General features: G+C 37.2%; 1 protein-coding gene and 1 long non-coding RNA gene across 2 annotated transcripts in view; one reads left to right on the plus strand and one right to left on the minus strand.

The window, feature by feature from the left end:
• LOC127514999 (uncharacterized) overlaps positions 1-26,468 on the minus strand; it is a 120,399-nt gene that overhangs the window by 57,737 nt on the left and 36,194 nt on the right. The window lies entirely within an intron of this gene.
• On the plus strand, positions 8,985-22,524 carry LOC127514948 (alpha-1A adrenergic receptor-like). Its single transcript, XM_051898239.1, has 2 exons — positions 8,985-10,212; positions 18,088-22,524. Exons 1-2 carry the CDS (start codon positions 9,285-9,287, stop codon positions 18,657-18,659), a joined length of 1,500 nt encoding a protein of 499 aa, XP_051754199.1. The 5' UTR covers positions 8,985-9,284; the 3' UTR covers positions 18,660-22,524.

Raw genomic sequence — 26,468 nt, forward strand, 5'->3', positions numbered from 1 at the left:
TTCAGCCACAGCAAGCAGCGACATAAACATTGAAGTATTTATATCAAGCAATTACAACTCGCTTTTTTTATGAGCTTAATAATAACCATAAATAAATAAAACATCTACATAAACAATAATAAACTGCAGCCAGAGTTTGACTGCTGTCCTGATTTTTGTAGCTCTGTTTTAGAGCACAAGGGAGGACAGCACTGTGAAACCAGCTGCTACAAATGCGGACAAAGGGCTAAGGGTTAGGTCAGATGTTAACAGAAAGTAAATAGTAGTTATTATTATTTACGAAGGAGACAGTTGTTTAAAATGGATCTGGTGTTTGGACGTCATTGTAATGCAGCAGAAGTCTCAACTTATAGTAGAAAGAAAAACACACCGGGTGCTACCAGTATAAAATAATGTCTTATTAGTTAGAAGAAAATGGCAACCTTACCAACGCAGAATAAATTTTGTGTTTTACTGCCAGTTTTGACAGTCATCTGCTATCTATTTATTTTATGCTATTCAATAAAGCCACTACTCTATATATAAATATCTAAAAGGAAGTCAAAGAGCCTCATGGTCCCTTTTGTTTATTGAACACAGTTGCATCAGTGGACACACATACATAGACATGGCAGTATGACTGCACTGAGAATGTCAATGACCATCCTACTCGTTTAATTTGCATATACAAATATAAATCTAATATTAAATAAAGGCATGTCTTTTTTTTTTGCCTCCTTTCCCCCCTCTTTCCTCAACTTTTCCAGTCACGCTCCAGCTTACTCTGGATTATTCATGAAATTGCATATGATTGCTTGTGATTTTCAAGGTAAGTCGCTTGGGATAAAAGTGTCTGCTACAGTATGTAATTATGTATAATGCAGTGCAGATCTGATGACTCTTTTCTGTTAATTTTATCTTTAGAGTACTCTTTTCCTTAGCTGTGGATGCTCTCTAATGAGTGTAAAGAATTAGTATTCATGTCTGTGTTCACTGTGATCTTCCATTTCTGGAGTTTTTCCTTTATCAGGGCAATATGACCCTTGTATAATTTCCTGCAATCTCTATCCCGCATCTCTCCATTCTGTCCCACATTAAAATCTAGGGGAAAGAGTGATAGATTAAGTACATTTCCCAAAGCGAGAAGAAGAAAAGGGTTCTGAAATGCAGGAAGAGAAATAAAAAATCATCAGTATGTAGCCTACATTTATGTGAATGTCCTTTTTCTAGAAATTCAATTCTGCATTTTATGATAATTTACTTATTTTTATGCATTACTTTTAGATAAATCTTGTTACATTACCAACAAAGGGTCCGGGTATGATAGTCATTTGTATTTTCACTCTATCTAACTATCTCATATCTAGTACGAAATTCAAAAGGAGCCACTTCCTGCTATGGGCGAATTATACCGATGTCTGGTACTTTGTGTTCCAGCATGTGAAGCACAAAAGCAAAGGTAAGAGATGCTATCCTCATAACATCCAGGATATTAATATTAAGATAAATCTCATGGATTAATGGCTCGTGTCCCATGATAAACTCTTGGCATTATTCTCTTCTGCCTGTGAGACTGTGTGATATTTCCAAACCAGTGTCTTAAAATAATGCTCATATTCCACAGGCGTCAAGAGCAATATCAATTTAGCAGGTATTCGCATTAATCTTACAAAATTACAATTTGACATACAGTATATTTGACTGCTGTGACCAAAGACATTATGAAAGCCTATAGACAAGACATGCTGGAAAATGTCTTGATAAATGAATGATTTAATTATAAATCTACACTAACGTTCAAAAATTTGGAGTTGGTTTAATGCTTTTGAAAGAAGTCTTGTATAAAGGTCTCACGAGGCTGCCATTATTTCATCAAAATACAGTAAAAACAGTAATATTTTCCAGTATTGTTACAAATCCTAAATCAATAAATCAAACCTTTGAATATCTATAAGTTTAGAATAAACATTTTCAATAGTCAGTTTAAAAAGGCCATGGGAATAAGACATGAGAACAAACAATAGTATATTGCAGTAAAATACCATATGTGGCATATGTAGATCCTCTAGTAAATTAATGGTCCTCTGGGGAATCATTAATATACATCTGAATGTATGTGACTATATATTTATACACCAGTCACTTTACAACTGCTTTAAGTGGCAAAGGGAGGGTTTTGAAATGGTAGGGCGACAGCAAAATTCAAACGTTTCCCACACACGTAAGCAAACATTTTTATATTGTGACTCTGAGTTACATAACTGTCTAGCTTGATTATCTCCATCATAGAGTGTAAGCAATGCTCAAGAGGAATTCACTGTCAATGATTAAAGTTTAAGCTCGTCGCTTAAACCGGCAAAAAGTTCATAGCGAAAACAAAACTTACAATCACTTTTACTTTATTAAACAAACCTTTGTATTTATTTGTATAGCTAGCCATAGAATTTGAGCATAATATTGTCTCACTAAAAGCCTCACAACTCTGCAGCTAAATGTCTTGTACCTTTGGCCACAGTCCAGACAGATGAATTACGATGAGTTTTTCTTGCTTCCATAACAGGAGTCGCTCAGAAAAGCTTGGATTCCATAACTGTGCCCTTCATACTAGATAGGGATTAATGTTGAAATCCTAATGGATACAATAACATCATAATCATCATTCTCAGCTGTCTAATTCATCCATGATGAAATTATTTCAGCACTTAGTCCTAAATAAACCTTTCACAGGCACTATGTGTGTTTTGGGGACATAATATGGTAAAACATGCAGGCTTACAGGATTTGCAATGATGTAGATGAAAACAGGTAATAAAAACTTTATGATTTGAGTCATTTGTAGTTTTTGACTAAAATACCCTTGCGTACTTTGCAACAGGCTCATTTGAAAAACGTGCCTCTAACCTACATTTTTGCAAAACTCTAAATATGTATATTTAAGAAACAATATAATATAATTTTGTAATATCACAGGCACGTTTTATTTTACATGAGCCTAGATTGGTACTTTTAGGTTACTAAAATACTTTTCTGTATAAATGTAACAAAGCTTAATCATTGGATTCACATGCAACTTTCTGTAAAAGATGGTACATAGTTTGCGCCACAGCAACACATTCTTATGTTTTGAAAAAATGGTGGCGAATTAGAATGAATTTGTGCAATCTTATTCATATGTTGATGTGTTCACACCCCCATTGAGGGTTGGGTTTAGGGGTGGACCTTTCTTTATTTATTAATTTTTTTTCTAAAAACCATATGCTTCTGTTTGAATCAAATCATACAAATTCACATAATATTGCCAACTCATAAAATAATTAAGTTTTCTCATGAGATTCTCATGAACAGTGTTGGGGATAAAGCATTACAAGTAACTTCAGTTACGTAATCAGATTACTTTTTTCAAGTAACTAGTAAAGTAACGTATTCTTTTTTTCAATTTACAACAAAATATCTAAGTTACTTTTTCAAATAATGCAAGTTACTTTTCACATTTATTGACTGACAGCTCTCGTGTCCCCATGTTGAGAGAAATAAAGTGCAGAGGTGTTGTGTGCGCTGTGTAAACATGATGGTTATTGTAGTTCTAGACTAAATGTGAACATGCATTTACTCATCTTACTTGCACAAAAATATTCCTCAAAATGAATAAAAACAGTAAAATGTAATCTCAGAATTTTATGCAAACCTGTGATAATTTACTATCTTAAATTATACAAATGTATTTAATCTCACTTTATTAACTGATGTCTTTGCTGCTGACCTTCAATGATCTAACTCAATCATACTAATATATTAGTATAAGCAAAAATGACTTTAGATTAGATTTAGAAATAAGAGTGTTGAACTTCCTTCTCTAGTATCCTATTCTTCTTTAACCCAGAATGGCAGCACAGCTGAAAGGTTTGTCTGAGCTGTGCGTATATATATATTTCCTTCCACTTTAGGCTTATTCATTTAATTTCTGGTGTGAAAGGGCCTTAAAGTGCTCCTATTATGCTACAACCCGGAATTCCGGAAATGTTGGGACGTTTTGTAAATTTGAATAAAATGAAAATTAAAAGACTTTCAAATCAAATGAGCAAATATTTTATTCACAATAGAACATAGAAAACATAACAAATGTTTAAACTGAGAAATTTTACATTTTTATCCACTAAATGAGCTCATTTCAAATTTGATGCCTGCTACAGGTCTCAAAAAAGTTGGCACGGGGGCAACAAATGGCTGAAAAAGCAAGAAATTTTGAAAAGATTCAGCTGGGAGAACATCTAGCAACTAATTAAGTTAATTGATATCAGGACTGTAACATGATTAGCTATAAAAGGGATGTCTTAGAGAGGCAGAGTCTCTCAGAAGTAAAGATGGGCAATCTGTGGAAGAGTGCGTAAAAAGATTGTGGAATACTTTAAAAACAATGTTCCTCAATGTCAAGTTGCAAAGGCTTTGCAAATTTCATCATCTACAGTGCATAACATCATCAAAAGATTCAGAGAAACTGGAGAAACTCTGTGTGTAAGGGACAAGGCCGAAGACCTTTATTGGATGCCCGTGGTCTTCGGGCCCTCAGACAACGTTTCATTGCTCATCGGCATGATTGTGTCAATGACATTACTAAATGGGCCCAGGAATACTTCCTGATGGTATGGGATGCATAAGTGCCTATGGTATGGGCAGCTTGCATGTTTTGGAAGGCACTATGAATGCTGAAAGGTATATAAAGGTTTTAGAGCAACATATGCTCCCCTCCAGACGACGTCTATTTTAGGGATGGCCTTGTGTATTTCAGCAGGACAATGCAAAACCACATACTGCAGCTATTACAACAGCATGGCTTCGTCGTAGAAGAGTCCAAGTGCTGAATTGGCCTGCCTGCAGTCCAGATCTTTCACCTATAGAGAACATTTGGCGCATCATTAAACGAAAGACAACCATGAACTCTTCAGCAGCTGGAAACCTATATCAGGCAAGAATGGGACCAAATTTCAACACCAAAACTCCAGAAACTCATAACCTCGATGCCCAGACGTCTTCAAACTGTTTTGAAAAGAAGAGGAGATGCTACACCATGGTAAACATGCCCCCGTCCCAACTATTTTGAGACCTGTAGCAGGCATCAAAGTTGAAATGAGCTCATTTTGTGCATAAAATTTTAAAATTTCTCAGTTTAAACATTTGTTATGTTATCTATGTTCTATTGTGAATAAAATATTGTGATTTGAAAGTCTTTTAGTTTTCATTTTATTCAAATTTAAAAAACGTCCCAACATTCCGGAATTCGGGTTGTACATTACACATTGCATGAAAGGTTATATCCAAAAAAGCATAATAGGGGCACTTTAACATTTGCCAAAAAATAGAACTTTTTTGTTATTAAAAAACAAACAAGCAAGCCCAGGCCAGGAGAGAAAAAGTAAAGCAAAAGTAATGTAACACATTACTTTTCATAAAAAGTAACTAAGTAATGCAATTACTTTTTAGTGAGTAACGCAATATTGTAATGCATTATTTTTTAAACGTAACTTTCCCCAATGCTGCTCATAAGACCTAAACTTCCCAAAATTTTAGAAACCAATTTTTCTATTTAGCCTTTGTCGTTAATGATTCAAGATGTAATATTAATACACTTAAGTGTTTGAATCTAAGGACATTTTTGTCTATTTTTGTACAATAAACTATTTTATTTGGTATTGTGTTGGGCTTCAATTTGATGTACAATTTAAAAATATGGGTCTGAAACAAAATCAGCTCCACTGGTATAGACTATTCGACATGCATTTTAATAAACCCATTTTATAGACAAAAGTGTTTTTCATCCTTATGGAAGATGAAAAAAACAATATGACATCTGTGATATTATGGCTTCACAGGATGCCAACTAATTACATTTCCTTCCCATGCTTTATTATACCCGCTTAATTATGCGCACTGCATAGAATTGCAAAACACCTCTAGCTTTTCTTTTTCATAATCTTTTCACATAACAATGAATATTTTGGTTCATTATTTTAAAAGCAATTCTTTATTTAAGAATGAGAACATATATACTGTGGCTATAATGTAAATAAAATTCATTCAAGCGATTTATTCATAAAGAAATGCTTTCTCTCTGATATATATACACTATATATGAGTATATATACTGTCACTCTGCCATTTGACAGACGCTTGCCGCCGTGCTGGGAGAAGATGGCGCAGTTTAGTCTGGTGTGGATGACAGCTCAGCATTTTTCTGCCTTCAAATTTCACCTTTCACTTCACATCACCTTATGCTATTCATCACTCAAAGCGGAGATGGTATTAAATGTAATCGCCTTAATTCACTTGGAGTGTGTTTGAGCTAATAGTTGGATGGTTTTCAAGAGCTATACAGTGCTGTGGGGTATGTGTGCATGTGTGTATTTATTGCACTGGTCACACAGCGGTCTGGCTGCTGTTTCTCCTGAGCTCAGCACTGGCGTCTGGGTTGAAATGCATCAGCCATACATTTGGTGCCATCGCCTACCGACCCATCCACAAAGGATATAACTTTCCCCTTCACGTCACATGCTTTGCTGTTTCCAATTAGCCTCTGGTGAGACTGCAGTTTAGGACTCCTTAATCTATCGGCTATGTCTATATCACTTTGTAATGAACAATCCTTAAGGTTTGGACTCACTTTTATGCCTCTGCAAATTCAGAGTCTATGTTCTGATCTTTTAATGAAAAGGCTTATTTAATTTCTTCAAAACAAGGATATTCCTGCAAGACAGCAGGCTTGGTTCCTCTTACACAGCTCTCGCTAGCTGTAATTTAGTTTGATTTTTGTATAAATTAGTTGACTTTTGGAGGTTTTCATCCATCTGTTTGAGTTATCTGTTTTCTGTTTTGGTTTTTTGGCGCAATCCATTAAGTGCTTCATCACTGTCAAAGTATATTCCTGTTTGGCTGGCATTTGCAAAGAGATTGAGTTAGTGGCTAGTTTACAAAATTACAGATGATTTGCGGGAATATTTGGACACTCACTGCAGTCTTTAAAGATGGCACAGAATGGAGACCTTTGCCAGTGAATGACTTTGTGCTTTCTGCAGTTCATTTGTCTAGGACCAGAGACAAGAAAATGTGTTTTAGGAAATAAAAGTGGTACTTAAAGCCTAAAAATAAACGTTTATAGAAACTTGTGGACAAGCGGCATGTGTGACATTTTTGGTATTGTATATATGAACAGTAACAGAGTCCTTGAGACTTAAATTTGCACTTAGATAGCACCATGCATCAACAACCTTGATATTGTTTGCAAGTTTTCCATATTTTAAATCGCGAATGATCCTAAGAATAGAGCGGTTGGTATGCATTGGCATGCTGTCCTGTTGACATTGTATTACATTACCTGACAACATGCTGTGGGGCCTTTAGTGACCCCTTTATTTTAATTAGCATGTGTCAGAATGACGACAAAATAGGTGTAATATGACAAGCTGTTGTGACATTTATTCTTTAAAACGAACTGTTTTCATCTTGCAAGCAGTACAGTAGTGACTAGCATATTTTCTTTAGATACTACTTATTTCAGTAGGGATCTTTTAGATTCATCATTACTTTATTCATTGACTACTAGTCACTGTCTTAGTAGTGAAAAGTATGCCCAACTGTTTCTCAGATCACAATTTTTTTGCGATTAGATTTTATTGTAACCAACAATTTTCCTCATCTCAATAGTTACAAATGATTTTATTTTAATTGTCATTTGAAAATACTAGAATGGCTAAATGGCTCATTTGAGCTTAATGTTATTAAAAATGTAACTAACAATTATAATACCATTGCCTAATAAACAGTAAATACACAGGAACTAGTCTATTCAATATAGGAAAATCGAAGATTGAATAGTTACTAAGTATAGTAAACAACAACAACAACAACTTTGTGTACACTGTAAACCCTAACACTCAAAATATTTAATTGGTTTGAGTAGGACAAACTTAAATTAAACTAATTAGTTCAGTCAAATTAATTTTTATGAGTATTTAGCACTTTCTTTTTCTTTCAAGTTCACAGAACTGATATATTTTAAGTAAACTGAACTGTTTCATTGTTTTGAGTTTTATGAACTTATTTATTTTAATTTAGATGAACTTAAGTTTAACTGAAACCTGGCTGGGATTTCTATTCCCCAGCACGCTTTGCCCATGGCACTCGAAAGGGAGAGTAAATGCTAAAAAATAAGTGTTATATAATGTTTTTTTTGTGCAAGATTAATGTTAAGTGGGAGATTTAGTTGTGATTAATGTTTTGTTATGCTAATTCAGAAGAGTTTCTGTTAATGTGGGTTTTTGGAGTGTTACCATCATGGTGACAAGCGGTGCATGCGGCTTGGTTTGAGAGCAAGTATGTTAAATGCTTTATATTGTTGTATTCATTCAGCAAGTGTTATACCATGCTATTGTTAACATGTTAACAAATTAGCAAGTTAGCATTTTTTGAATTAGCTTGTTATGTCTAGCTAATTTTACACTAATACAAATGTTTACATTAAGGTTACATGATAATTTTAAGTTAAATGTATTAGTGTACTCAAATATTTTAAGTTAAGAACAATTAAAATGTATGAGTAGTACAAAATAAAAATCTGCCAGTTCTGCTTACTTAAACTTTGAATTTCTTAACTTAAAAATTTTGAGGCAACCGATTTTTGCCAACTTATTCGTGTTTACAGTGTATCTATAAAATTATGTCTACGGATTTTGGCTTTTAACTTTTAAACCATAGAATTTAATGACACATATGACTAGCAAAGGATATTAATAACTAATAAAATATATATTGTTTATTTATGGGCTACTGTAATTGACGAAACTGAAAAAAAGACTCCATTGAATTACTTAGTAAAAACATAAAAATAGATGCTAGTAAAGCTAAAGGTTTTAAGGAATGAAGGATACAATGGCTTGCCATATGTGTACAGGTTAATAAGCCGTGAAGATGTACCCCTTTGCCAGGTCTGTAGTCTCCACAGGGGAGGGGGTTTGGTGAATGCAGGAGTGGTCAGAGGCAGTGCGCTGGATCAGACGGGAACACCGGGAGAGACACTGCGGAGAACTCAGCCAACCAAGTTTGCGGACACGCACATCTTCAACTGGACTTCCTACAATCTTTACAATTATGGACTTTTCCTATGTCACGCTTGTTGCGCAACAGAACGTACGGATCCTTTGAATTGGTCATTTTCATGTCTGGCTTTTTTTTTTCCTGGAATACCGAAATAACAATTTGCGCATTTGAAGGTGAAAACTGCTCTTACTTTGGTATGGAGGCACTGCAGAGACAAGATGAGTTCTGATACAGATCATGTCGTGAACTTCTTAAGTAATGCTTCCTCCGAACTGTCCGACGTGTCTAACTCGAGCTCCGCGGGAAACGGGACCGAACCGAGCTCGTTCAGACTCAGCCGCGCGCTTCCCCTGGGTATGGTTCTGGGCGCTTTTATTGTGTTTGCTATCGTGGGCAACATTCTCGTTATTCTCTCCGTAGTGTGCAACAGGCACCTGCGCATCCCAACCAACTACTTCATCATAAATTTAGCCATGGCAGACCTGTTGCTGAGCACAACTGTCCTGCCGGTGTCTGCCACGCGTGAAATTCTCAACTACTGGGTGTTCGGGAGGATTTTCTGTGACATCTGGGCTGCGGTGGATGTGCTGTGCTGCACCGCATCCATCATGAGCCTGTGCGTGATCTCCATAGACCGCTACATCGGGGTGCGTTACCCGCTGCAGTACCCGAGCATTGTGACCGAGAAAAGGGCGCTCTTGGCCATGCTGGGTGTTTGGGTTCTCGCCTTTGTCATCTCTATAGGACCTCTGCTCGGGTGGAAAGAGCCTCCTTCAGAGGACGACACTGTGTGCCTCATCACAGAGGAGCCGTTTTACGCGCTCTTTTCCTCGCTCGGCTCTTTCTACATCCCTTTAGCGGTGATTCTGGCCATGTACTTCCGCGTGTATATAGTTGCCAAAAGAACCACGAAAAACCTCGAGGCTGGAGTGATGAAGGAGCACATGGACTCGAATGAGCTGACGCTCCGGATCCATTATAAAGGCTCTCAGACGCAGGATGACTGCAGCAAAGGCCACATGAGGAGCTCGCTGACAGTCAAATTACTTAAGTTTTCCAGAGAAAAGAAAGCTGCTAAGACGCTTGGTGTTGTAGTGGGCATGTTCATTCTGTGCTGGTTACCTTTTTTCCTCGCACTACCCATTGGTACGTATGTTTTATTAATAAGTCAAAAAAAAAAAAAAAAAAAGTTTAATTACACCGTCACACACAATCTTCACAAGGCCCATTGTCAACAAATTAAACATTTCAGTTAGGCCTATATGTTTCACGTAATTGAAATAGGCCTATTGAATTTTGTAAACGGCAGATTCGTGATGGAGAATAGATAAAAGTTTTATTCTTTCAGCCTATTAATTTTCTGTGGCGCTACGACCCTCTTACATGTAAATGTAGAAGAACAATATTTAATGTAATTTGAATCTGAAAATGACATGCACCGTTTTAAACGTTTACTTAAACTTTAAACTGTTTTTAAGGTAGACAGATCAGTACAAGTGAAACGTTTAGGCCTACACTCTAAAAAATGCTAGGTTAAAAACAACCCAAGTTGGGTTAAAAAAATGGACAAACCCAGCAATTGGGTTGTTTTGACCCAGCGGTTGGGTTAAATGTTTGTCCAACGTGCTGGGTAGTTTTATTTAACTCAACTTTTGTTTAAAATTTACTATATGGCTGGCTTAAAATGAACCCAAAATAAGTTGGAAATTAAAAATCAGACACATTAGAGACAAAAATAATCAAAAGGTGGACATTTATTAATAAGCACTTTAATAAATGTTTAATTATTATTCATTAAACATATTAATAAATGTTTATTTATTAAACATATTAATATGTTAATACCCAACATACTTTGGGTTCATTTTAAGCAAGCAATACAGTAATTTTTAAACAATAGTTGAGTTAAATAAAACCACCCAGCAGATTGGGCAAACATTTAACCCAACCGCTGGCCTTGTCCATTTTCAACCCAACTTGGGTTGTTTTTAACCCAGCATTTTTTTTTAGAGTGTGTATGTTTGCTGCACTTTATAAGCTAAAAGAAAAAAAAAGCTTTTTTGTCTGTGAAAATTAGGTCTATGTTCTTGTTTGAAAACAGTGTTTTTAGAACATTGTTTTGGTGGTCCAATGTGGTCTATCAGCCTGATCAAGGTCTAGTGGGCCCTATAAAAATCAGATTCGTACACTCTAAAAAATGCTGGGTTAAAAACAACCCAAGTTGGGTTGTTTGGGCGAATGGGTTGTTTTAACCCAGTGGTTGGGTTAAACATTTGCCCAACCTGCTGGGTAGTTTTATTTAACTCAACTATTTTTAAACATTACTATATTGCTCACTTAAAATGAACCCAAAGTATGTTGGAAATTAACGTTTACTAATATGTTTAATAAATTAACGTTTAATGAATAATAATTAAACAATAAACGGTAACACTTTATTTTACAGTGTCATTGTTACATATGTTACATGTAGTTACTATAGTAATAACTATATATAAATTATGCATAATTAAATGCAACTAACCCTAAACCAAACCCTAACCCTATAGTAAGTACATGTAGTTACTTAATATTACTCAGTACTTAAATGTATAATTGCAGTGTAACAAAGACACCTTAAAATAAAGTGTAACCCAATAAACATTTATTAAATTGCTTATTAATAAATGTCCACCTTTTGATTATTATTTTTGCCTCTAGTATTTATGTGTCTGATTTTTAATTTCCAACATATTTTGGGTTCATTTCAAGCCAGCCATATAGGAATTTTTTGGGTTAAATAAAACTGCCCAGCACGTTGGGCAAACATTTAACCCAACCACTGGGTTAAAACAACCCAATCGCTGAGTTTGTCCTTTTTTAAACCCAGTTGGGTTGTTTTTAACCCAGCATTTTTTAGAGTGTAGGTGAAATCAATTGCAGCAAACATATAACTCGGTTATACTGTATATTGCTCATGATCTGTTCCACCTTCCACATTTAAAGCAGTGCATAACTATGTTCAACATTCAGTTATTATGCGTATTCATCCAAATTATATTTCTAAACACAGAACCACACTTGCACCACATATTTCATGCACAAGTATTATTGTTGTGGCATAAAGGAGTCCAGGGCGTACAGTTACAGACAGTCTGCGCAGGATGCCCCATTATTTCATTAGCGTATGATAAGAGATAAAGTTCAACCTTGTTGGACAAATAAGAGACAAACCCATGTGACGTTACTAGAATAATTAGATTTTTATAAAAATTTGTAGCAGCGTGTGTCTTCTATAGAATTTATCGCCAATTACAGCCGTTCCTGAGGTGGATGATTAACAGTTGAAAGCATGCAAAATATTCTGTCGGCTGTAGAACCATGTCATGTAGATGTATTACACATTATCACACTTTTATAGAGGGAATATGGATTATGTAAATATTTTTAGGGCCTTATTTAGGTCTATCTTATTCTTTCATTTTGGCACTTAGTTTTGCTCCATTGCAAGAGACCATATGTTGTAAAATAACATGCTATATTATATTTTAAATGATATATTTATAGTTTATTTTGGTTTAGTAGTTATTAATAAAACATGCAAGCGTATTATACACAGTTGAATGAACACTTGCACAGTCACATTGCTATTGGCATTATTTAAAATAATCATAGGCAGTACTTTTACAGATTGAAAGTCAAGATAGTGCCACTTCTGACACTTTAGAATGTGATCCTGTTGCCAGGAAAAACTCCAGCTCAAACGTTTCATTGGGTAATTCAGTTTCTGTTTGTGGTAGCCAGCTCAGACCTCTTAGTCCAAAATGTCTTAAACTGTTAAAGTTCAATACCATTTACTCATGAAAAGAACAGTGTTCTGTCATGGAGGAGAGCCAGTTGAAAAGATGCAGAAGGTTAATTGCGAGGACCTCACTTAACATTTTTATTCTGCAATATATTCTAATCAATGACAATGTATGAAGCCTTGACTCATGAGCTGGTTTGAACTGAAAGTGACATCTGTCATGTTAACCTGATGTGTGGTGATTAATTGAGCAATGGATGAGTTACTACAGAGCTGGTCCCTGAAGCTTGCTGAGATCTCCTGGTGGAATGCACTGGAGATGCCAATGTCTTCGGAGCTCTCTCATTCCCAGGCTCACTCCCTATCTGAACCCAGAATTTTCTGATGAGGTGTGGGAATATAGAAGAGGTACCATTCCCACCACAGAAAAATCTGGTCAAAATTTAATCACCCTCCTATATTCACTTTATGACCCGTAAGTTCAGCTCCCAGTGACCTTCTAAAGGGTCATATTAGCAGATGGGCCGATATGTTTTTCCTGCAAATGAGTAAGGAAATATTTTGAAGAGAAATATATTCCATGTGTTTGACCTTAAGGAGTTAACTTCCCTTCTTTGAGTGGCCTTTGTTTTCATATGCCATGTTATGAATATTGGAGTGAACTGGTATATGAGAAGATTGCCATTTCTGGTTGCATTGCATCAAGATTTGGCAATGATGGTTAAAGGGTTAGTTCACCCAAAAATGAAAATTCTGTCATTAATTACTCACCCTCATGTTGTTCCAAACCCGTAAGACCTTCATTTATCTTCGTAACACAAATTAAGATATTTTTGATGAAATCCGAGAGGTATATGACTCGTCCATAGACAGCCATTTAATTACTTTCAAGGCCCAGAAAGGCACTAAAGACGTCATTAGAATAGTTCATGTGATTACAGTGGTTTAACGTTAATTTTATGACGTGACGAGAATATTTTTTGTGCGCAAAAACAAAACAAAAAATAAAATCAAGTTTAAACCATTGTAGTCTCATGGAGTCACAATTATGTTCAGTTATGTCTGCACCTGTTCTCCTTAGTCCTGATTAGTTCATCTTCCTCCACCTGTGTTTGTTTATTTCCCTTATTCACCCTCTGTATTTATATTCCCAGTTCTGTTCTATCCCTTGTCAGTTATTGTTGAATGTCATGCTTATCTACATGTTCGTCACCAGTAAACTCTATGTTGACTATATTCTGTGTTACGCATCTTCCTTCATCGGCTAACATGTGACAGAATAACTGACCCTCAAATCGAGTAAAAAAGAGAAGATGGACTCACCCGCACTGCACCTCCTTCTCCGACCAGAGAACCGACGGTGGTTACACCCACCGAGGCCGTCCCAGAACCAGAGCCAGAGAACATGGAAGCCCCGGAGCCCCGGCAGGCGGATCAGTCCATCACAGAGCCAGGAGCGGACATTGATTTAATAGATCTATGGTCTGCGGATCCAGTTCCCACCCAAGTCCCCACCTCGAATCTACAGCTTCTTCACCGGTCCTGTCCGGAAATCTTCAGCCCTCATCCCTGTCTTACTTCCTGATCCCATTGCCATCACTGGTTATGGCCAGTCCCCTGGATCCGTCGGCGCCCACCGAGGCCATCCCAGAACTGGAGCCAGAGAACATCGAAGCCCCGGAGCCCAGGTAGGCGGATCAGTCCATGGCAGAGCCAGGAGCGGACACAGACTTAAAAGATCTATGGTCTGCAGATCCAGTTCCAACCCAAGTCCCCACCCTCGAATCTACAGCTTCTTCACCAATCCCATCCGGAAATCTTCTTCAGCCTTCATCCCTGTCTTACTTCCTGATCCCGTCACCATCACTGGTTATGGCCAGTCCCCTGGATCTGTCGGCGCCACTGGTGTTATTTAGCTCCTTGGCTTTGCCACCGCCGCTAGCTCCGTGCGGCTCACCTGCCTCACCTTGGGCTTCTCCTTCACCAGCTCGGCACCGGCTGCACCTCGGGCCTCCAGGCCCACATCTCCACCTCTGCCTGTCTGCCTGTCGCCTTCACCTAGGCTTATCCCTCCCTCGTCACCGCCGTGGCCCGTCTGCCCGGAGACTCCGCTGGGCTCCTTCGGAACTCCAGGTCGGCCTTCGGCGGTCAATGCCCAGCTTCTGCACGGACTTCTGGGGTTCCGGCGATGCCTACACCCTGCACCCCTATGGCATCTTTGGGCCCCTCCCTTCCTCTGACCTCCCCGTCGCCCTCAATTGCCACATCGTCGCCCCGTTCAGCCGGATCCCCGTCACCACCTCAGTCCCGCGAACCAGCTGCTCAGCGCCAAGCTTCCAGGGCTGCGATGTCGCCTGGGTCCGTCACCCACACTGTTCCGCCGGTTCCCCTCACCATGGTTCCACCTCCGCCGATCGGTCCCAGGGTTCCGTTTGCCCCTGCAGTCAGGACTCTGCCCTGGATCCTCCCTCCCACCACCATGGTACCGGTGCCCGCCTACCCCAAGCACCTGTCTGTCACCAGATCCATGCCCTCCACAGAAGCCTCCGCCTCATTTCTACATCCTGAACTTTGTCGTCATCAAGGAGCGAGGTTGCGCCTTCTCGAGGGGGGCGTAATGTCACGATTACGTTCAGTTATGTCTGCACCTGTTCTCGTTAGTCCTGATTAGTTCATCTTCCTCCACCTGTGCCTGTTTAGTTCCCTCATTCACCCTCTGTATTTATACTCCCAGTTCTGTTCTATCCCTTGTCAGTTATTGTTGAATGTCATGCTTATCTACATGTTCGTCACCAGTAAACTCTATGTTGACTATATTCTGTGTTACGCAACTTCCTTCATCGGCTAACGTGTGACACATGAACTATTTTAACAATGTCTTTAGTACCTTTCTGGGCCTTGAAAGTGGTAATTAAATTGCTGTCTGTGGAGGAGTCAGAGAGCTCTCGAATTTCATCAAAAATATCTTAATTTGTGCTACGGGTGTGGAATGACATGAGAGTGAGTAACTAATGACAGAAATTTCAGTTTTGGGTGAACCATCCTTTTAATGTTTGCAGGCAACATTTGACTTTCTTTATCATTCTCATTTTTAATCAAGATATCCATTATGTTTTATTTCCACAAAGTGTTGCTTTTGCTCAAAATGCTTGCAAACATTAATTTACTTGCTTTATGTTGCAGAATAGCTCATTTTCTTTTTTGAAAGGCAGACTGAATACAGATCATTGAAAAATCAGTGACCACTTTGCCACCAAGCCACATGAGAGTTCATCCATCAAGTAATGTGTTTTCTCAGGACAGTACATACTATTTTGGACAATGATTTCTACAGTCTTTATTTAATCACAGATTAACTAAATACCTATAACAAACCTATCATGTGCAGCGAAGTTTCTCAAATTTCTCAAAAAACAACAGAACTGAAAACACAACAAGGTTGCTGTAAGATTGTTTGTTAACTTCTTATAGTGCAGATTGTCTTAATTTATAGATGCTTTGGCTTAGAGATGTCTGAGTGACACGCGATTCAGAGAAGAAATAGGCGAGAACATCTTAGCGTAATGGAATAATTCACTTACTGGCAGAGAGAGAAGCTGACCAGAGGGCAAGGCTTCACACCTGTGGCTCTACTTGAAGTGTGGTAATGAACCCAAGTCTCATCCGGCTCTGTACTGATGTGCACCATAGCAAATTAGACCAAATCATCTCTCGCTTAAGTTATCCATCCGAGCAAAAAAATGTCAGAGGAATTATTGAAAATACAAAACATATATAAACTTACAGATGAACAGTAAGTTTCTTACTTACTAATTAGTAAGATCAGACCAGAGTGAAGGAGACAAGAGCCAAAAAAGGGTATAGGATGCACATCAGGCATTTACAGAAGAGTGAAAAAGTGGTGAATTCCTCAGGGAAGACTGAGTTAGTAAACTCATTAGTGGAGATGAGCTACAGTGAGAGTCTGGAAAAGCATGATGGATCTGTGTGACCTTTTTTTTAATGTTTTGGAGAGTGAGGGAGTGGAAACCTGAGAAAGATTTCCATTTTGAAAATGGCACCTCTAAAAGAGCCAGATTTTTTGGTTGTTGCTTTAAATAGATATTTGGTTGAAGCTGGAGTAAAATTATAAAAGCACTATAAATCTTCCTTATAAGACAGAGATTTTGGAATTTAAGAATTTAAGATAACCATTTTAATAAAAACTTACTGAGTGCACTGCGAAGAACAGGTTATTCAAATTATGCTTTTTATGGCAGGATGAGAGTGTTCAAAAATAGACTTGCGTTTTAAGACAGAGACCGACTTAATGCTGAATTAAAGGCTGACAGGAAAAATATTAATCTCTCAAAACCAGTCAAGAACATACTGTATTTGGATCATATTCCACCCCAAAATCAAAACACAGAAATAAGGAATTATAATTTGCTCAATTTTTTATTGTTGAGAATTTTTGATAACACTTTACAATAGTTAATTTGTTAACATTAGTTAATGTATTAACTAACATGAACTAACCATGAGCAATACATTTGTTACTGTATTTGTTCATCTTTGTTAACGTTAGTTAATAAAAAATCCAGCTGTTCATTGTTTGTTCATGTTAAATTCACAGTGCATTAACTAACGTTAACAAATAAATTTGATTTTAATAATGTATTAGTAAATGTTAAAATGAACATTAACAAAGATTAATAAATACTGTATAAGTGCAGTTAATTATTAGTTAATGTTAACTAATAACTAATAAACCTTATTGAATTTTTTATTAGGCCTATTTAAAATTATAATACTATAATATAAGTTATAATAATTATTATAATATTATATCTCTCATATATAGATTTTTATTAATTTTTATAGAAATATTTTTGCCATTGTGACATTTTAATGACAAATTTGTTTTCCAACCTTCCATTTGCATTATCAAAATGCAAAAAAAAGATAAAATAATAAAAATCCCATTATTAGTGTAGAGTAAAAACGGTTTATGACCATTGGGAATATTTATTTGTCAAGAAGATTAAAAAAAAAAAAAAAAAAAAACTTTACTTTAAGTTCTTTAAGGTTACACTGCTGATTTAACCTTGATTGTGATGGAAGAAAGATTGTTGTTGTGTTTCTGTAGTCCGTACGTACGTGTGAGTTGGTAAAGTCTGCCATCTATTGGTGACAGATGAAAAATGCTTCGCATACAGATTGTTCACAAAAATGACCTCTCATTTCCCCTATTTTAGGGTCATTTAACACCAGTTTACGGCCTCCTGAAACATTCTTCAAAGTGATCTTCTGGCTGGGCTACTTCAACAGCTGCCTGAACCCCATTATTTACCCCTGCTACAGCCGTGAGTTCAAGCAGGCCTTCATTCGGATCCTCCGGTGCCAATGTCAGCAGAGAAAACAACAGGGCTGGAGGGCGTACAACTACCGTGTCCAGATGGGCTCGGCCAACCAGGCCTACACAGACACCAGCTCCATTTGCATGAATGGCAGTCAGCAGACCCTGGCCCCAACGCACCCCAGCCCAACATTATTCAGCAGAGTTGTGGGCTCTCGTCCAGCATCAGGACTTCTTCCAGGCTGGGCCCCCTGTACCTCTTCTTCCTCTTCCTCCCTATCTGAGAGCCCTTTTCCTGGTATGATAAGATCCAGCTCTATGGCGACGAGTCCATGCAAATCTAACAGGATGGCTTTGCTGTTCCCCAGTGGGCCCCATTCCAAACGACCTCAGCATGCCAATGGACAGAGTGGGAAACGAGACGCAGAGCATGAGGTGATATCTAGAAACACACCTGAGACTACTATCTAGCTTGGTGTCAATAGTGACTTACATGCCAGTGATTTCTCTGTCTTTCAGTTCTTTCTGGACTAATCTGATACATTATTGTAGATGTGAAATACATTTGGCATCTTGTCATGCATGTCTACAATGTTTAATTTGAGAGTTGCAGTAGCTATGTAAGGGATAATGTACAGACAGCTGCTAAATTATTGCAAAATTAACCCCAGCAAGGTGATCAGGACGCAGACGTGAATAAGTAAATAAATATGTGGACGTGATTTGAGATAATTATTTTATAATTTTATCTGCATATTGTCTTAAAGCTTCTGATAACAAAAAATAGTACATTGCAATGTACAAATCAACTGACCTAGAAACAAGGACAACACTGTAACAATATTACAGTACTATCAGTGCTTGAAATGTGCCGGTACACGCCGGTACGTTCTCTATTTTTACCATTACCACCAGTTTTCCTTTCGTACAGGTGTTGTGCCGAATTTCGACCCCCTGCCAAATTAACCCCCTTGTTGAAGTCACTATCTGATTGCCTAATCTTAACCAAAGACTATAGATAGAGAAAGACGGTTCACTCCTATTACTTATGAATGAGAGAAACTGCAACACGCAATATGGCGGAATACGTCCCGCCTTCTATGTAAAAGAGATAATCGCTGATTGATAAAGTCATTGCCTCACTGCAGCTGCTGTTAAAAGCTCTGATTCCCGTAAAAACCTGAGGCTCACGCTTAGGACTGCACATGTGCATTGGCTTGTCTAGCCTGAAAATTAAGCTTTTTAATGCTATTTGAGCATAAGAAACAACATTTTTGGGACATCATGTCAGATTTTGTTACTGATTTGAAATATGTTATTTAATTGTAAGTTCGCCAAGCAGTTTTTGAGATTTCAGGATTCCCCCATTCAAATAGATAGGACTTGGTCTTGGATGCCCGAAATAGCTGCCTGGAGGTGTTGCAAATATGGCCGCTGAGTGAACAGACTTTCCTTAAAAGGGACTTTGTCTTAACCCCACCCCAATCCTACCCCTCCCCCACCCCTACTCCTAAACCTACCAATACTAGGGCGGGTAATAATCTGGCAGGGGGTCGAAATTTGGCACAACACCAGCACTTCCGCATGTACGGAAGCCCCCTGCGCCCTCCCTTCTTCAGTTTTGAATTGAGCATCGGGGGTACCGGCACTTTTATTTTTCCACTTCAAGCAACAAGTACAATATTAACACTAAAGTCCTCTGAGGTCATTTTCACCACAGATCGGCAGCTAAGACGCAGTTGCGTTTGTGTAAAATGAGAGACAGTGAGACTGTGTACATTAAATATTTTGACCACTTTGCCATACATGATGGGAAATATAGAGGGCATTAGTGCCCGCCCACTTTTTCAGTAGCCTTGGTTCCGGAAGTATTTTTCCTTCTATTTTCCCATAGGGGTTTTTAAAAAGTCTCTATTAAAAACTTATAAGCCATGAACCAAACCAACCAGCTATTAGGTGAATCATAACATTACAAACTTTGATTTGATGAAAATTTGAAAATCGGACAAAAAGACAAAAGTACTTAACGGCTTTAGTGGGGGAAAGAACTACAATACCATGGCGCATTGCAAACAGCATAATCGAATTAAAAGTGATGGGGATATAAAATTATATTGGTTATATATAGAAATAATATAGTTTACATTTATTGCAAAATATGTATAATCAGTGTTGGAGAAAATTACTTTTAAAAGTAATGCGTTACAATATTGTGTTACTCCCAAAAGTAACTATTTGTGTTACTTATAGAAAGTAATGTGTTGCATTACTTTTGTGGTACTTTTTCTCACCTGTGCTGGACTTGGTTGTTTGTTTTTTAATAACAAAAAAACTAAAGTTCTATTTTTGCCAAAAGTAAAGGCACTTTCATACCAAACGTGAAGAGAAGAAGTTCAACACTTATTTCGCAATAAAAAAAGAAAGAAACACAAATGTAAAGTCATTTTTGCTTATAAAATATACAGTTCCCAAAAGTCTTGTGAAAAAATATTTAGTATGTGTTTTGAGGCCTTTAGTTTGGTTGAATTAGATCAAAGGTCAACAGCAAAGAAATTGGTTAATAAACTGAGATTAAATACATAAAGTATGTGTTATTTAACATTTAAATTTTTTTAATAGTTTGCATTTCACTGTTTTTATTCATTTTGAGGAATACTGAATCTGTTTTTGTGCAAGTGCGATGAGTAAATTCCTGGTCACATTTAGTCTAGAACTACAATAACCATCATGTTTACACACAACGCCTCTTCACTTCATTTCTCTCAACATGGGGAAAGGAGAGCTGTCAGTCTATAAATGAGAAAACAAAGTAACTTGTGTTACTTATTTCAAAAAGTAACAGGTATGTTGTTGTAAATTTAAAAGTAATGCATTACTTTACTAGTTATTTGAAAAAGTAATCTGATTACAAAACTCACGTTACTTGTAATGCATTACCCCAACACTGTGTATAATTAGTTTGAGAGTTTAGTGAGATTGACACTATCACGTCATTCGCAGTGCTTCATGGGAGCGGGCGGGCATAAAGAGTTGTTTTGGCATGATTTGCTTGTTTAGATTCTCTGATTGGTGGAGATTTCTTTGCAGAATCCTAGGTAATATAGTTTTTCACCAGGAATTTCAGGAATTTACAAAACAGGTTGAAATCATGCAGGCTTCAACAAAAGCATATCATCAATTAACACGTCGTTGCTCACAGTAGGTCTGCCTTTACGTTTGTTAAAAATCAATTCCTATATGGGGAAAATGAATAGGATTTTTACTTCCGGAACCTGACTGTTGCACTCTATAAGGCTATATAGCAGTATTTCCTTTTTAATGAATATAAAAAAATAACTTTGCTAGATTTACAATGTTAATTGTTGCAGAAATGCATCATTACATTCTGTGAAAAATCTGGATTGGAAATCTGGGGTTATTTGATATACCAAAATTTGCCTTTTAACATCCATATTGTGTATTATTGTGTACATACTGTTTTAAATTTGTAGAATATGAAGAGTCTATATTTGGCCTGTTTGATTGTAGTGGCTATGATAGTACCGTTTGCATGAATAAAGGGATCAGCGCTGCACCTGGACTTGCTGTGCACAGCTGTGGGCAACACTGATAAAACTCAGTATGACTTGCTCACTGGTCTGTTCACCTCCGTTATTTATATCCCTTTTTGATCTTCATGTTATTCAGGTTGTGTCAGGTTGTGTCAGTTTTATAATAATGCTTATTGGCCTGGTCAAGATTATTCTGTTAGATTCACAGTTAGAGATAAATCCATGACGCCTTGTGATCTCCAGTTCAATAGGCGAAGGTGTTGAGGATGTCAGGTGTCTAAACTGGTTTTGCTTTTGGGTCATTACAGCACACTTTTTAACAAATCAGTGGATGGCATGAAAAGCTAATGTTTGACTGAACAATTCAAGGCACAAACCAACATATTGTATGTGCTGTGAACCAGGAAATTGGATTCTTTCAAGGTGCAAATGTGATATACAAAAAGACTTTGTACTTAATATGAAAATATGGTCATTGGTTCTTCATTTCCATTCGATTACAACCATTCAGTGCATATTTAAGGAAAATAACTTTCAATTTCAGCCTGAATTTTTTGTGCAAATGAATTTTTTAAAGGAAACATCAGTGCATCATTAGCAAAAGGAGAAGGTGTGCATTTCTACTGGTATGTTTTTCTCCTTCACATCTTATTTACTAAGTGGACCATATAAAATTTGTCACCCTATATTTAAAGTGTTATATTGTGTGTTATAGTACATAAAGACTTATTTTTCTTTCTCTCAAGACGTGCATAATGAAGAAATAAATCTAATTTGTGAAGGTCCCTGTTGCCATGATTTTGTAAGTTATTGTGTTCTATTAAACAAACAAAAAACATTAAAGTCTTTTCGTGTCTGCTTGACTTAAAAGATTTAAGCTGATACCTTATGCTTAATGCAAAATACATGCAAGGATGCATATTAGGTTCTTTCATATGCGACATGATGAGCCCTATTGTATCTGTGATATTTGTATATGGACAACATGTTTACAAGTAAAAGAGAAAGTAAAGCATTGTTAATGAGATAAAGAGGACAAAGTAATTCTCATGCTAATTCAGACTGTTATTAGACATTCAGAATTAAAATGTCCTGATAATTTACTCACCCCCATGTCATCCAAGATGTTTATGTCTTTCTTTCTTTAGTCGAAAAAAAAATTAAGGTTTTTGAGGAAAACATTCCAGGATTTTTCTCCATATAGTGGACTTCAACGGGGTTCAATGGGTTGAAGGTCCAAATTGCTGTTTAATTGCAGCTTCAAAGGGCTCTACATGATCCCAGACGAGGAATAAGGGTCTTATCTAGCGAAACGATCGGTCATTTTCTAAAAAAAATGCAAAATGATATACTTTTAACCACAAATGCTCATCTTGCACTGCTCTGCGATGCGCCATGCATTACGTAATCATGTTGGAAAGGTCACACGTGATGTAGGCGGAAGTACAGTGGTAGGGCGAAAAATCTAATTTTCTCCTCCAACTTCAAAATCATCCAAAATCGTTGTTTTACCTTTTTTTGTAAAAGGCATTTGACTTAGTCTTTGCACGTTCGCTTTATAAACACTTCTGCCTACGTCACGCGCAAGGCCGTAACCATGTCTTGAACATTGGGGGGGACCATGAGTTTTTTTGTTTTTGTTTTTTATTAAAAGGAATTAAATAATTAAAAGATTAAAAGGGATTTTAGGGAATAATGAAAAAGAAATAAGATTGGTAAAAGTTCCAGGTCTACTTCAGTTAACTTACGCAATCATTATTTTTTTTTTTTTTATATTAAAGGTGCAATATGTAAGAATTTTGCAGTAAAATATCCAAAAACCACTAGGCCAGTGTTATATATTTTGTTCACTTGAGTACTAACAATATCCCAAATGTTTCCAACTATTTGTAATTCGTGAGAAAATTGCAATTTTAACCAAGGCTCTGGGACGTGTGAGGAGTCGCCTGTCAATTGCGTCATACCCGCGTTACTCTTGGTTTCCGGTTTTATTTTGTAGAAACCATGGAAACACCCAAGACGCTTTAATATATTACACGTTTTAATAGACAAGGGAACAACTGTTTTGATATATTTATAGACAGAAAACTAATTATCGTTATATAGCTCAACACGTTTAGTCTTATTGTTTGAATCAAATTTTCTTGATTTTTTGTGAGTACCATGCTTTACCATGCCTCAGAGAAAAACACTATTTTGTCAAGTAGCTAACATAGCATAATCAGATGCAGCTTTATTTTTAGTAATAGTAATATAGAATTTTCTCCATCATACAATACGTTTTAAAATTAATTCAATTAATAAAAATAAATAATAAAAAGCTACGCCTTTGTTTTGAATAGGCCTCTAGCGACCTCTAGTGGACATAATTCTTATATACTGCACCTTTAACTCTTATTTGTGTCTTATATGTCAAAAAAACAAAAGTTTTCTTGTTCCCTCACATTCCATTATGAATTACATTAATCATTATATTAATTAATCGCATGTTTTTAATTCAAAACAGTGAAATTTCATAAAAAAATGTATATGTTTAGCTACTTACTCTTTACGTACTCTTTCACTGCTAAAACGAAAGCGTCACATTGGAATTCGCACTTGTCTTCTGTGAACAGTAATGCTGCGTTCACACCGAACGCGTCTGGGGCGTCTGATTTACATGTTAAGTCAATGTAAACGCGCGTCTAGACGTCCTGCGGCGCGAATCAAGCACCTAACGCGGCACGAATCAAGCGCCTAGCGCGGCGCGAATCGGCCGTTGACGCGCGAATGGCGCGGTGTGAATTGAGCGTTCACGTGTCTGATGAGTGAATCGAGCGTCTGACGCCCTAGACGCCCGAGTTGAAAAATCTGAACTTTGGCGAAAATTCGCACCGCGTTAACCAATCAGGAGCTTGCTCTAGTAGTGACGTGATGTAGCGAGCTGAGGCAGAAATCCGAAACAACAATGGAGGACAAAATCATCGTTGCTGTACATCTTCATACTTTTATAGAAACAGGAAAAAGAGGATCTTGCTTGAAAGAAAGTGAGTGAGGAGGTCGGACAATCTGGTAAGTTATAAAAAACGGTCTTTACTCAATTTGAGCTATATATATACATATTGAGACTACAAGCTAGCTAAAGCTGGCAAATTGATCTTATTCGCTGTAATTTATTATTTTCCCGCTGACGAGTTGTGTTTATTCAGAAGTAGTGTGCAGAAAGAAGTGGAAGAGTCTGGAACACATAAAGGAGCGGAAGAGCCCCTCTCATGACGCGAATTCGCGTCTGTTGTGAAGTCAGTTTTACACGCGAATGAAGCGAGTAAACTCAAAATATTCAAGCGTCCAACTAGATGCGTCTGATGCGAATTTGACGCGCGATTCGCGTTCGGTGTGAACGCAGCATAAGCCCCGCCTTTTTTGATTTGATTGGCCAGCTCAGTCATTCTGACAGTGATGAGCGCAGTAAGACCGCTGAGGCAGACCAGCCTAAAATGTAACATTTAAAACTTTTTTGTCATCCTAACAACAAACAGAACCGTGCATAATGGAGTACAGCAGAGCAACATCAATTATATCAAATATTGGGGGGGGGCAGTTTGACCATTTCTAATTATGTCTATGGGGATGATGGCCCTGGTCACGCGTGAACTTTCCAACGTGATTACGTAATGCGTGCCGCATCGCAGAGCAGTGCAATACGAGCATTTGTGGTTAAAAAGTATATAATTTTTATTTACTTATTAGAAAATTACTGATCGTTTTGCTAGATAAGACCCTTATTCCTCGTCTGGGATCGTGTAGAGCCCTTTGAAGCTACATTGAAACTGCAATTTGGACCTTCAAACCACTGAACCCTGTTGAAGTCCACTATATGGAGGAAACCTTAATTTCTTTTCGACTGAAGAAAGAAAGACATAAACATCTTGGATGACATGGGGGTGAGTAAATTATCAGGATATTTTAATTCTGAAGTGAACTAATCCTTTAAAGGGTTAGTTCACCCAAAAATGAAAATTCTGTCATTAATTACTCACCCTCATATCGTTCTACAGCCGTAAGACATTCGTTCATCTTCAGAACACAAATTAAGATATTGTTGATGAAATCCGATGGCTCAGTGAGGCCTCTATTGAGAGCAAAGCCACCGAACCTCTCAAGATCCATAAAGGTACCAAAAACATATTTGAAACAGTTCATGTGAGTTCAGTGGTTCTATCTTAATATTATAAAGTGACAAGAATACTTTTTGTGCACCAAAAAAACAAAATAACAACTTTTCAACAATATCTATATGGGTCGATTTCAAAACACTGCTTTATGAAGCTTCTGAGCTTTATGAATCTTTTGTTTCGAATCAGTGATTCAGATCTCCTATCAAACGGCTAAACTGCTGAAATTACGTGACTCTGGCGCTCTGATCCACTGATTCGATTCGTAAAGCTCCAAAGCAGTGTTATAGATCGCCCCATATAGATATTGTTGAAAAGTCGTTATTTTGTTTTTTTGGCGCACAAAAAGTATTCTTGTCGCTTTATAATATTAAGATAGAACCACTGAACTCACATTAACTGTTTCAAATATGTTTTTAGTACCTTTATGGATCTTGACAGTTTCAATGGCTTTGCTCTCAATAGAGGCCTCACTGAGCCATTGGATTTCATCAAAAATATCTTAATTTGTGTTCCGAAGATGAACGAAGGTCTTACGGGTGTAGAACGACATGAGGGTGAGTAATAAATTATAT

Source organism: Ctenopharyngodon idella, chromosome 1 (assembly GCF_019924925.1).
Source record: "Ctenopharyngodon idella isolate HZGC_01 chromosome 1, HZGC01, whole genome shotgun sequence".
Lineage (NCBI taxonomy): Eukaryota > Metazoa > Chordata > Actinopteri > Cypriniformes > Xenocyprididae > Ctenopharyngodon > Ctenopharyngodon idella.

Coding starts and splice junctions, on each gene's coding strand:
- LOC127514948 (XM_051898239.1), top strand. CDS start 9,285: ATGAGTTCTGATACAGATCATGTCGTGAACTTCTTAAGTAATGCTTCC. Junction 10,213..18,087: donor TTTCCTCGCACTACCCATTG/GTACGTATGTTT, acceptor CCCCTATTTTAG/GGTCATTTAACACCAGTTTA.